Genomic DNA, 13,300 nt, shown 5'->3' with positions numbered 1-13,300 from the left:
CTGGAAAGTCAGCTGGTTGGCCACTTGGCACGGTCATTGTGGAGGGATGTATCAGATATGGGGCTGGTTAAGATAATGTCTGAAGTGCCTTGTAATTTTGACTTAGTTTTGTGATATTTACCTAATTTTGTTTATGTTTGTTTGTTTTCTTATTTCCTTGACTATTGCAGATTTTAGAAGCGCTTTTGCAGGTTTTGCATGTCCTCTTGGGGATGTGCCAGGCCTTGGAGATTCAAGACAAAGGTACAAGTATCCTTAACGTTTTTCTTAAAATGGTTTTGTGGTTACTCTTTCGCTTGCTTTTCTCCAGTCTTTTCTGTTGTTGGGTACCTAATGTATATGATGGGAGAAAACCTTCCTATTTTAGTTTGATTTGTTGTGTGTAAGTATCCTCAGAGGCCACGTGGGGTCATGCGCATTGCTCTGCTATATAGATGCTGGGTCACCTTGGACAAGTAACTTCACCCTTATGGGCCCCAGTTTCTTCACTGGTAACATCTGTGGGTAGATTAGTTGACTTCCAAAGGTCATTTTTTCTGTATTGTAAGGCTACCGATATGCTTCTAAGAGGAATAAATGTATTAACTAGAGTCAAGGTACTTGATAATATGACCTAGCTATGTTATTGATTTGGATGTGCCATGAATAGATGAAGACCTTCCAAAGAGGGCAGCTGGGTGTGTTGAAGACATAGTCTGAAGTTATTAATGACAGGTTGAAGATATCACTGGCCAGCCCTTGGGGTTGACCTCATTATTGTGGCTTATTTTGAACCTTCACAGTTATTAGTGGGTGAATTGTGAAATCTTAGTCAATGTTACAAGTTAGTACTTACCGTATGACTACTTACCGTATGACTCTGTCAGGATACTTTCTCATATTGTAATGTTTTCACTTGATCTTCTAGAATACCTTTGCAAGCATGCTATCCCATGCCTGATAGGAATCTCGCGAGCATTTGGGCGTTACAGCAACATGGAAGAGTCTCTCCTCTCAAAGCTCTTTCCAAAAATCCCTCCTCATTCCCTCCGTGTCCCAGAAGAGCTTGAAGGTGTTCGAAGGCGTTCCTTTAATGACTTCCGCTCCATCCTCCCCAGCAATCTGCTGACTGTCTGTCAGGAGGGTACCCTGAAGAGGAAAACCAGCAGTGTGTCCAGCATCTCTCAGGTGGGCCTGGGCTACTGGGGAAAGAGCAGAGGAGAAAGACCCTGTTAAGCTCCCCTGCAAAGAAAATCCCTCTTCTTTGTAGTTGGAGTAAACTTAAGTAATGTGAAATGTTTCACTAGAATTCTCTTTAATACAGACTTGTCTTGTCCCTCTTAAGATGTTGGGGGAAAGGCTTATAGAGAGCCTGTATAAACTGGCCGTAAAAATATAAAACAGTAAGGTGTAAAAAGCCACAAAAGGCCTTTTAAAAAAAAAAAGCCTTCTTATCGCCGTTATGTTCCCATACTCTGAGCAGGACTTACTTTCTTATCCGTAAACACTGTGTTTAAAAAAAAAAAACACTCCTTTAAAACATTAAAATATGGCCAAACATACAGACTCCTAGTTAAGCACGCTCGCACTTAACTACTCTCCAATAAGTTAAAAATATACTGTTTAAACACACAAAAAAATTCATTTAAACTGCCACTACTGTAGATGACACATATGACACACTGCCTCCCTTTCACCGTTTCACCCTAAACATCTGCTTCTTAAATCTAAGTGATTGTACTCAATAAATAGTGTAAAAAACAAAACTCTAGGCCTTTGCAGCCTCTGATTTCCTCTGGCCCCCTGGCTGCCACCTTTATAAACTCTTAACTTGTCTCTTCTCATTCCTTTGTCGCCACCAAACTTCAAATACCCTATGGGTGGTGTTGAGGCTAGTCCCCAACATAAGATTTATAAGTGATTTCATAGTCATAAAGTATGTGTTTCATAGCAGTTGGGTGCCAAATTCTATTTTGCCTGGAAGACAGTTGGTGCCCTTAAGAAGTATATAATTGACTCATGGAGAAAAGGCAAAAACACAAAACACTAAGGACAATTGAACTCAGTAATCAAGTGTCAAATATATGGCTAAACACGAAGAATTTAGTGATATAGTATGTAATAGAGAATGCTGTAGCTGTGTTGGGCTTTAGGAAGGAAATGAGCTTCAACCAGGACTTGAAGTCTAAGACAAATCTGACAGAGGTCTCACTGGTCTTTTCTGATCTGTAACTGTGGTTGTGTGTTTCAGGTCAGCCCTGAACGTGGCATGCCCCCTCCCAGTTCCCCTGGAGGATCCGCCTTTCACTACTTTGAAGGTGGGCTTTACCTCTCTCAAGAATGTTGACCTAGTACTTGGAGAATAGGCTCACAGTGACTTCTCGTGATATTAAAGATGCTGATACTAACTCTGTTGTCATGGATGGACCTAGAGTGCCAAGCTTTTAGAAAGCATTTATTTTCTCTTTTCATTTAAGTTTTCTAAAATTTAATTTTCAAATATTTTATATAGAGAGAAAAGTACAGAAAATAGCTTACCCCTATATACCTGCCATCAGAATTTTTGCACTTTAACCTGTAAAAGTTCCTTTTCAGGTGGAAGTGCTAATGGTGGATATTTCTTTTCTTTTTCCAAGATGGTGTCTGGCTCTGTTGTCCACGCTGGAGTGCAATGGCATAATCTCGGCTCACTGCAGGCCCTGCCTCCTGGGTTCAAGCAATTCTTTTGCCTCAGCCTCCCAAGTAGCTGGGACTATAGGCACACACCACCATGCTCAGCTAATTTTTGTATTTTTAGTAGAGACAGGGTTTCACCATGTTGGCCAGGCTGGTCTCGAACTCCTTACCTCAAGTGATCCACCCATTTCGGCCTTCCAGAGTGCTAGGATTACATGCATGAGCCACCACACCTGGCCGGACATTTTTTTTTAAATGACATTAAGTATGTAGATAATATTAAAGAATGTAGTAATACTACTATTACTACCTTTTTTTTTTTTTTTTTTTTTTTGAGACAGAGTCTCACTCTGCCTCCTTAGCTGGAATGCAGTGGCACCATCACGGCTCACCACAGCTTCAACCTCCTGGACTCAAGTGATCCTCCCACCTCAGCCTCCCAAGTAGCTAAGACTATAGGCACCTTCCACAATGCCCACTAACTTGTGCATTTTTTGTAGAGATGGGGTTTTGTCATGTTGCCCAGGCTGGTCCAGAACTCCTGGGCTCAAGCCTGCCTCAGTCTCTCAAAGTGCTAGGATTACAGGTGTGAGCCACCACACCCAGCCTATTACTACTTTTTATAGAGCTCTGCTGTTCACAAAGTACTTTTACATAATTTACTAAATTGGATTCATGTGACTACCCTGTGCCATGTCAGACACATGTTAAAATTACTTCTACCTCATCCTTGATGGAAGTAAGACCCAGATTAAGGGATAGGAAATGGGGAAGGCAGAATTCCATGCTTCAGTATAGTCTCTCCATTTTTGAATGATGCTATTTCTTAAAAGAGCATGTCTCAAGACAATTCTGAGAGATGTGAAGGGAATTTTGAAGGAAAAAGGGAATATCTGGGCTTAGATAAATGTAGGAAGCTTTCCATCTCTTAGATCTGTGAGAATGTAACAGATTACATTCTATATATATGTTAGAATATATGGGCTAATTTCAGCCTCTCAGAATCGTACCTCTTAGAGACAACTCCTTGTTTAAGTGTAGAATGTATTCCTCCAGGCTCTGAAAATCTCACTGCCACCTGTTTGCCTTTGGGGCATTTTAGGATGGCCATGATGTACTCTCTTTTTTTTTTTTTTTTTTTTTTTTTTTGAGGCGGAGTCTCGCTCTGTAGCCCTGGCTGGAGTGCAGTGAGGCAATCTCGGCTCACTGCAAGCTCTCCCGGCGGGAGAACGGGTTCCCGCTGTTCTCCTGCCTCAGCCTCCTGAGTAGCTGGGACTACAGGCGCCCGCCACCGCGCCCGGCTAATTTTTTGTATTTTTAGTAGAGACGGGGTTTCACCGTGGTCTCGATCTCCTGACCTTGTGATCCACCCACCTCGGCCTCCCAAAGTGCTGGGATTACAGGCTTGAGCCACCGCGCCCAGCAATAAGAATTATTTTTAATAGCACAAATTTGATCACTTATTTTCCTGCTTAAAAACTTTCAGGCTGGGCACAGTGGCTAATGCCTGTAATCCCAGCACTTTCAGACAGGCGGATCACTTGAGGCTAGGAGTTCGAGACCAGCCTGACCAACATGGTGAAACCCCATCTCTACTAAAAATAGAAAAATTAGCCGGGCGCGGTGGCACACACCTATAATCCCAGCTGCTCGGGAGACAGCCTTGAGAATCGCTTGAACCTGGAAGACGCAGGTTGCAGTGAGCCGACATCATGACACTGCACTCCAGCCTGGGCAACAGAGTGAGACTCTTGTCTCACAGGAAAAAAAGCAAAAACAAAAGTAGTTTCAGTGACACCCCCTGCATAAATCCCAAATGTTAAGTCCCTAGTTCCTGCAGCCCCTGTCTTTTGCCATCATCTGTGCCCTCTGTGGGGTTCAGCCACACAGGACTTAGCCCTTATTTCATGGTGTCTTTCTGAGAAATGCCCGATAATCACAACCTTCCCTTCTATCTTATCTACCCTTTTTAATCCGGCTGTTTTCTCCCTCCCTTCTTTCCTCGCTTGTTCCCTTTTTCAGTGGCCATTTCTTATGTTGGCCTCTTGGCGTCTCAGCTCCCAGTGGTATTGTTGCCCATCCTTTCTGCTGTAAGTTGCTGATTTGCGTCCATCTTTAGACAGATTGGCAGTGCGCTGCCAGCTATTAGACACCAGCTTTGACACAACTGGGGCTAAACTCAACTCTTTGAGTCTGTTCTCTAGTGCTTGAAAAAGTCATAAAATTTAGTATTCACTTCTTTATGAATTGATATTGTTTGTCTTATGAAAATGTTACAAATTCATCTATTTTTCAATCATAGTTTTTTTTTTTTTTTTGAGACGGAGTCTTGCTCTGTCGCCCAGGCTGGAGTGCAGTGGCCGGATCTCAGCTCACTGCAAGCTCCGCCTCCCGGGTTTACGCCATTCTCCTGCCTCAGCCTCCCGAGTAGCTGGGACTACAGGCGCCCATCACCTCGCCTGGCTAGTTTTTTGTATTTTTTTAAGTAGAGACGGGGTTTCACCGGGTTAGCCAGGATGGTCTCGATCTCCTGACCTCGTGATCCGCCCGTCTCGGCCTCCCAAAGTGCTGGGATTACAGGCTTGAGCCACCGCGCCCAGCACAATCATAGTTTTTTTTGAGATGGTGTCACCCTCTGTCACCAAGCTGGAGTGCAGTGGCGCAATCTCAGCTCACTGCAACCTCTGCCTCCCAGATTTAAGCGATCCTCCTTCCTCAGCCTCCTGAGTAGCTGGGATTATAAGCATGTGCCACCACACCCAGCTAATTTTTGTATTTTTAGTAGGGACGGCATTTCACTATGTTGGCCAGGATGGTCTTGATCTCTTGACCTTGTGATCTGCCCACCTCGGCCTCCCAAAGTGCTGGGATTACAGGCATGAGTCACCGTGCCCAGCCTCATAGTTTTCTATTATAGTTTTTAAATAATTGATTTTCAAACAATTATATGCTTTTGGGTTCCTATTTATTATATTTTTATTTTAATTTAAAAAAATTTGTTTATATAGAGACAAGGTCTTGTCATGTTGCCCAGGCTGGTCTTAAACTCCTGAGCTGAGGCGATCTTCCCACCTCAGCCTCCCAAAGTGCTGGGATTACATGTGTGAGCCACTGCATTGGGCCTGGGTTCATATTTATTAAACGTCAAATGACTGAATGACTTTATTTTTGTTGATTTTTTTCCTTCTATTTTTTTATTGTGGTAAAATACACATAACATAAAATTTGCTAACTCATTTTTTTTTTTTTCAAAGACAGGATTTTACTCTGTTACCCAGACTGGAGTGCGGTGACAAATTCATAGCTCCACTGTAGTCTCAACCTCCCAGGCTCAAGCAGCCCTCCTGCCCCAGCTTCCTGAGTAGCTGGGACTATAGGCGCACACTGCCGTATCCGGCTAATTTTCGTTTTTTTTGTAGAGACAGGATTTCTCTATATTGCCCAGGCTGGTCCTGAGTTCCTGGACTCAAGCAATCCTCCCACCTCAGCCTTTGAAAGTTCTGGGATTACAGGCATGAGCCGCCATGCTTGGCCTTAATTATTTTTAAATGTATAGTTCAGTGGTATTGAATACATTTATAATATTGTGCAACTATCACCACAATTCATCTCAAAAACTCTTTTCATCTTATGAAACTGAAACTATACATTAAACAATAATTCCTGATTTCCCCTCCCTCCAGTTCCTGACAGCTACCGTTCTTTTTCTTTTCTTTTTTTTTTTTTTGAGACAGAGTCTCGCTCTGTCGCCCAGGCTGGAGCGCAGTGGCCGGATCTCAGCTCACTGCAAGCTCCGCCTCCTGGGTTTACGCCATTCTCCTGCCTCAGCCTCCTGTGTAGCTGGGACTACAGGCACCCGCCACCTTGCCTGGCTAGTTTTTGTATTTTTTTAGTAGAGACGGGATTTCACTGTGTTCGCCAGGATGGTCTCGATCTCCTGACCTCGTGATCCGCCCGTCTCAGCCTCCCAAAGTGCTGGGATTACAGGCTTGAGCCACCGCGCCCGGCCGGCAGCTACCGTTCTATGTATGATTTGGGTTCCTCAAATAAGTGGGATCATACAGTATTTGTCTTTTAGTGACAGGTGTATTTCACTTATTTGCTCTGATTTTGAAAGTTCTAGTAGTGTGCCTTTTTTATTCTAATTTTGGTGGGAAAATATCTCAGGCCCTGTAGACCTCAAGCTTTCATATCTCTTCACCTTTAAAAAGGTATAATTTGGCTGGGCATGGTGGCTCACGCTTGTAATCCCAGCACTTTGGGAGGCTGAGACAGGTGGATCACTTGAGGTCAGGAGTTCAAGACCAGCCTGGTCAACATGGCGAAACGCTGTCTCTACTAAAAATACAAAAATTACCTGGGTGTGGTGATGGGCATCTGTTATTCCAGCTACTCGGAAGGCTGAGGCAGGAGAATTGCTTGAACCTGGGAGGCAGAGGTTGCAGTGAGCTGAGATCGCACTACTGCACTCCAGCCTGGGCAACAGAGCGAGACTCTTGTCTCAAAAAAAATAAAAATAAAAATAAAAAAGGTATAATTATTTTTTCACTTTCCACATATTAAGTTATATCGTCTAAGATGGAAATATTAGGACCATCATATCTGAGTCTTTGACCTGAAAGACACAGGTGAGGGGCATCAGTCCCCAAGGATTTGCAATCTACCCTTTAGTTGTTAATTTTAAAACATGCAGAGAATTGGGATATAAACAAAAGCAAAATCTGCACCTTTGTTGGTTATTAGAGGAGTCAGCTTGAGGAAGTACCCTAGTTGCCTGTGACCATGGCTGAGTTTCCAGCTTTATCTCCCACCAGCCTCCTGCTTGCCCGATGGGACTGCCCTAGAGCCTGAGTACTACTTTTCAACCATCAGCTCCAGTTTCTCCGTCTCTCCCCTTTTCAACGGCGTCACATATAAGGAGTTTAACATTCCATTGGAAATGCTTCGGGAACTCTTAAACTTGGTAAGCAAAGAACTGATGGATGAACAGACTATGGATATGTCAGTAAAATTGCTAGTGGTGAAAGCTTGTATTTTTAAAAGAAAAACTCAGAGTACCAGTATTTCAAAGTATCATTTAATAGTCATAAACTTGCAGATTAATGAAGGAAGTAGAGTAACATTCATGGAATCATTGTGCACTAGTTTCTCATTTAATCCTTTAGCAACCATGCTGGGGAGGCACCCATGCATCCCCATTCGGAGGTCAGGAAATCGGTACCAAACACATCATGGATATGTAGGCCAGCAGCTGGGCTGCATCCAGTCCAGGGATTCTGACTCCAAGCCCAGTGCTTTTCCTGGGCTTGACTCCCTCTAAGGGGTGGCTCTTTGGGTTAATACAAAACCTGACTTTTTCATATTTGTGTACCTTTGGATGACCTTTAGGGTGATACCAGAGAAAACACCAGTGCCATTGTTCGAATCCTTAAACGGCCAGAGCTTCGGTCAGATTCAGGGACCTCGGTTGGATGCATGGCTCATGCCTATAATCCCAACTTTGGGAGGCCAAAGCAGGCGGATCACTTGAGGTCAGGAGTTAGAAGACTAGCCTGGCCGACATGGTGAAGTCTCATCTCTACTAGAAAACACAAAACTTTATCTGCACATGGTGATGGATCCCTGTAATTCCAGCTATTCAGGAGGCAGAGTTAGGAGGATCGCTTGAACTTTGGAGGTGGAGGTTGCATGAGCTGAGATTGCACCACTGCACTCCAGCCTGGGCAACAGAGTGAGACTCCATCCCCCCAAAAATTGAAAAATAAAGATCCAGGGGCCCTGAAGTTGTTACAATCAAGCTAGGATGGTTCAAGACAGATTTGAATGGGTATGGGTGATGATGTCATCAAGGCCAGACTCTCAAGTTTGAACTTGCTGGTCAGGAGTTAGAAGACTAGCCTGGCCAAGATGAGAACAATGAGAACAATTTGGATAGCATGGAGCAAGTGCTGAAGAGTGTCCACCTCCCTGCTATGTGGAGTGTGAATAGAAATCCCTCAGAGAATGGCTTTAGGCTGAAGATGTAAGAAGACATTACAACATAGGTAATAATTAATGAGGATGGAGCCATAATGAATTACTAAATAGGCTAGGATGTTTTTGAAGTTGCTGTCAAGAAGGAAAACTGTCCCCAAACTGCTTCTCAGTGTCAGTGCCCCAGACAGAATAGTGGCCTGGTAGAGCCATGACCTTCACAGATGACTGTTCCCAGTACCATGTCAGAAATTCTAACTGAATCACATCCTTTCTTGGGGTATTATTTTTTGCAGTATATTTTAACTTTTTTCAAGTTTAGGTTTTCTTTATTTTTGATATGGAGTCTCGCCCTGTCGCCTAGGCTGGAGTGCAGTGGCACGATCTTGGCTCACTGCAAGCTCCACCTCCTGGGTTCATGCCATTCTCCTGCCTCAGCCTCCCGAGTAGCTGAGACTCCAGGCACCTGCCACCATGCCCGGCTAATTTTTTGTATTTTTAGTAGAGACGGGGTTTCACCGTGTTAGCTAGGATGGTCTCGATTTCCTGACCTCATGATCCGCCCACCTTGGCCTCCCAAAGTGCTGGGATTACAGGCGTGAGCCACCACGCCCAGCCTAGGTTTTCTTTTAGGTGGTTTTTCATTTCTTTTCCTAGCATGTTTATCATTATCTGTACAGTTTGGAAATGACCTTCATCAAATACTACAGTTGTGGATGTGGGCAATTTTTTTTTTCTTTTTTTTTTTTTTTTTTTTTGGTGTTTCTGCAGTTGACAGAACAGTTCATTCCTATACTAAATGCTGTACAGAGAACAGGTGAAAATAATTGCTTCTATTGAAAATTTAAAATGTGAGCTCTAGTTTGAGTACCTAAGGGGTTGTAGAAGAGCCAGTGTACCTCGCCCAGGGAGGAGGGAGGTGCCATCAGCTCTAAGGACTGGCTGTGAGGGTGTCCTTGATGTCTGGGAGGGGATTGCAGGAGGATGTCACTCAAATGTGCTTGTTAACCATGAGTGGGTGAAATGGCAGCAAGGCCTGAGGTCTGCACATCCTGGAAACGGAAACCTCATATCAACAAATTTGAGGGAGTTTGGCTTTTTTCCTTTGTTTTTATGTCATTGCTATCTAAGGTAGGAAAGCAGTCCCAAGTAACTTCAGAATTAAAGGCATTTTGTGCGTATAGTTTAATACATAGCCATAATTTGTATTTAATGGCCTTTATCTGCATCACATTTTTCACCATGTGAGTTTGTCACGGGTTTTTGGTAGAAGGAGCTAGCATTTCTGTCTCTGTGTATGTCAGTTGCTTCATGAGGTTCTGTTTCCTTGGTAGGTGAAGAAGATCGTTGAGGAGCCTGTTCTCAAATCCTTGGATGCCATTGTAGCCAGTGTGATGGAGGTATGTCGCTTCTGAGGGCATTACCATGAAATCAGCCTGACTTAAACATGTGCGTAGAGAAAGCAGGAAGAGTTTGAGCAGGGGCTAGAGTGGAAGGGGTTTTGCAGTGTTTTCACTTCCCTTGTTTATGTGGTAACAATCCACCTGCCACTGAGGGCTTGGTCTGTGCTGGGTACTGTTGCATGCTCTTTTAAAATCATCACCTCTTGGTGCCTCTGACTGGCAGCCAACGTCTCCATTTCACAGATGGAAGATAGAGTTTCAGGGAGAACTCACTAACGTGCCCACATCACGTAGTTATTGTGGGAGCTGGGAGTCTGGCCTGGGTCTCTCCTACTCTTTTATCTTCGTCGCTCCTTTGGTGCTTACAAAGCTGCTCCTCTGGGCTCAGCTGCATTTTCTAGGCATGTGCAAGCCCTGGTTTTTAAGGGTAAGGAGTGTGTAACTAGGTAACTTTTTTTTTTTTTTTTTTTTTTTTTTTTGAGACGGATGGTCTCGCTCTGTTGCCCAGGCTGGAGTGCAGTGGCGTGACCTTGGCTCACTGCAAGCTCCACCTGCCGGGTTCACGCCATTCTCCTGCCTCAGCCTCCCAAGTAGCTGGGACTACAGGTGCCCGCCACCACTCCCAGCTAAAGTTTTTTGTATTTTTTAGTAGAGATTGGTTTTACCATGTTATCCAGAATGGTCTTGGTCTCCTGACCTCATGATCCGCCCACCTCTGCCTCCCAGGGTGCTGGGATTACAGTTGTGAGCCACCATGCCTGGCTGGAACTTTTGTCTTTAATGTATTTGGAACCAAGGCCTACAGCATTACTTATGAAATCATTACATTGGTGCTGAGAGGTCTCAGAATCTCAGGGAACATTTGGGTTAGGACCCTCTTGAGGGTTAAGATACAGACAGGTTGTCATTTGCCAGGCTAATTATTACCATTGGTATGTCCTGGACCCAGATTCCTTGTTTAAGCCTGGTGTTCCTTCTCTTACCTGATTATAAGACGCACAGTGCCTGATACCACTGTACCTGGGGCTCAGGTATGAAGCAGGGAAGGAACTACCAGGGCCCTTCATGTGCTGTAGACCATGTCTTCCTGCTTCGCACCCCTGCCAGCAAGCTGTCGCAGATGTGAGATGGATGTGCTGGCTGTGGTTTGGTCTGGGTTGGTTCTTGATTAAGTAACAGAGTTCTTGTTAACTCCCCAAGTTGCATCTGGGCAGTTCCTACCTTGTCTTCAACTCTTTTGCAGGTTGTCGTTCTGCCCATTGGCCTGAGCTTTAGCTCTCTCACTCGCTCACTGTAGACTGAACTTGTGGTCTCAGAGGCCTTTTGTTTTCCATCATCAGTGTGTGATCGTTTGTGATTGAGGAAAGATTAGGAGGACCAGGGCGAGAGCTGGGCTGGGCAGTTAGACAACTGGAGACTTATTGGGCCTGCACTTCTCCTCTGAGACCCTCCTCCTCATTGAACCAGGGCAGTTTCTGGTATTTTTTGTTTTGTAATTTGTACTTTAGCATAAACATCCATTTGAAGAAATGGTTTCATAGCTTAAAAAAACAGTTTCTTGTAATCTTGACCTAGAGTCTGCAATATACTAATCATTATCCATAACCAGTGTAATAATCACTACCAATTATTACATGCTTATTATGTGCCAGAACTTTACTCACTCACTCCTTGAATCTCACAGCAATCCCCAGTTTACACATGGGGAAACGGAGTCTTGGCTAAGGAACTTTATTTACATAGCTCGTGAGTGATGGAACCCGGCTGTGGGCTTTGGATGGTTGGTCTCCAGGGCTCCAAAGCTTAACACTCACGTTGTCTAGACTCCCAGAGTCAAAGCCCTGAACTGCTTTAACCTCTCGCAGTCTCGTTTTTCCATTTATGCCCTGTAAAGGCCACCAAACGTTGTCTGTAAAGCCATCATTGCAGTGCTGTCAACCACAGCTCTTCCTGTCAGTGCCCTCCTGGGAACTGGCATGACTCTCACACTCTCCACATGATTCTTCTTTTCTCCACTTGCTCACTCACCATCTGTCAACCTTACACTGCATGTCCCGTCCCACTCTGGCCGACTTCTAGCCCCTTAAAGATTTGCTATATTTGCAGAGCACTTTCACACTTGTCAAGAATTATAATATTAGCTGGGCATGGTGGTACATGCCTGTAGTCCCTGCTTCTCAGGAGGCTGAGGCAGGAAGATCACTTCAGCCCAGGAGTTCAAGGCTGCAGTGAGCTGTGATCACACTGCCCTCCAACCTGGGGTACAGAGTGAGACCCTATCTCCGAAAAAAAAAAAAAAAAAAAAAAACAAGAGTTATAATAAACCATAATTTTCCATCCTACTCAACTGGGAATGTATAGAAGTTAAGGACTGTTCTCTTTTTTTTTTTTTTTGAGACAGAGTCTCGCTCTGTCACCCAGGGTGGAGTGTGGTGACGTGATCTTGGCTCACTGCAACCTCTGCCTCCCAAGTTCAAGCAATTCTTCTGCCTCAGCCTCCTTGGTAGCTAGGATTACCAGCTGGGTAGCCACCATGCCTGGCTAATTTTTTGTATTTTTGGTAGAGACGGGGTGTCACCATGTTGGACAGGCTGGTCTCGAACTCCTGATCTTGTGGTCCACCTGCCTTGGCCTCCCAAAGTGCTGGGATTACAGGTGAGAGCCACTGCACCCAGCAACTTTTTTTTTTTTTTTTTTTTTGAGACGGAGTTTTGCTCTTGTTGCCCAGGCTGGAGTGCAATGGCACCATCTCAGCTCACCACAACCTCTGCCTCTCAGGTTCAAGGGATTCTCCTGCCTCAGCCTCCCAAGTAGCTGGGATTACAGGCATGCACCACCACGCCTGGCTAGTGTTGTATTTTTAGTAGAGACAGGGTTTCTCCATGTTGGTCAGGCTGGTCTCAAACTCCTGACCTCAGGTGATCCACCCGCCTTGGCCTCCCCAAGTGCTGGGATTACAGGCATGAGCCACCGCCCCTGGACTGGACTATTATCTATCTTTCTTTTTTTTTTTTTTTTTTTTTTTGAGACAGAGTCTCGCTCTGTCACCCAGGCCGGAGTGCTGTGGCCGGATCTCAGCTCACTGCAAGCTCCGCCTCCCTGGTTTACGCCATTCTCCTGCCTCAGCCTCCCGAGTAGCCGGGACTACAGGCGCCCGCCACCTCGCCCGGCTAGTTTTTTGTATTTTTTAGTAGAGACGAGGTTTCACCGTGTTAGACAGGATGGTCTCGATCTCCTGACCTGGTGATCCGCCCGTCTCGGCCTCCCAA

The 13,300-nt window shown here is 44.8% G+C and overlaps 2 protein-coding genes across 2 annotated transcripts in view; one reads left to right on the top strand and one right to left on the bottom strand.

Annotated features, from left to right (window-relative positions):
* SNAP29 (synaptosome associated protein 29) overlaps window positions 1–13,300 on the bottom strand; it is a 212,599-nt gene that overhangs the window by 62,713 nt on the left and 136,586 nt on the right. The gene's annotated exons all lie outside the window — the stretch shown is intronic.
* The window catches only part of PI4KA (phosphatidylinositol 4-kinase alpha), a 145,612-nt gene that overhangs the window by 31,330 nt on the left and 100,982 nt on the right, over window positions 1–13,300 (top strand). The window contains exons 5-9 of the mRNA XM_050746023.1: window positions 171–243; window positions 908–1,167; window positions 2,231–2,297; window positions 7,470–7,618; window positions 9,963–10,028. Of these exons, the coding sequence (XP_050601980.1) occupies window positions 171–243; window positions 908–1,167; window positions 2,231–2,297; window positions 7,470–7,618; window positions 9,963–10,028 (615 nt within the window). The remainder of the gene's footprint in view (window positions 1–170; window positions 244–907; window positions 1,168–2,230; window positions 2,298–7,469; window positions 7,619–9,962; window positions 10,029–13,300) is intronic.

The sequence above is a fragment of the Macaca thibetana genome, chromosome 10 (genome assembly GCF_024542745.1).
Source record: "Macaca thibetana thibetana isolate TM-01 chromosome 10, ASM2454274v1, whole genome shotgun sequence".
Classification (NCBI taxonomy): Eukaryota; Metazoa; Chordata; class Mammalia; order Primates; family Cercopithecidae; genus Macaca; species Macaca thibetana.
The sequence above is the reverse complement of the archived record's forward strand: the minus strand, read 5'-3'. Positions and strand labels throughout refer to the sequence as shown.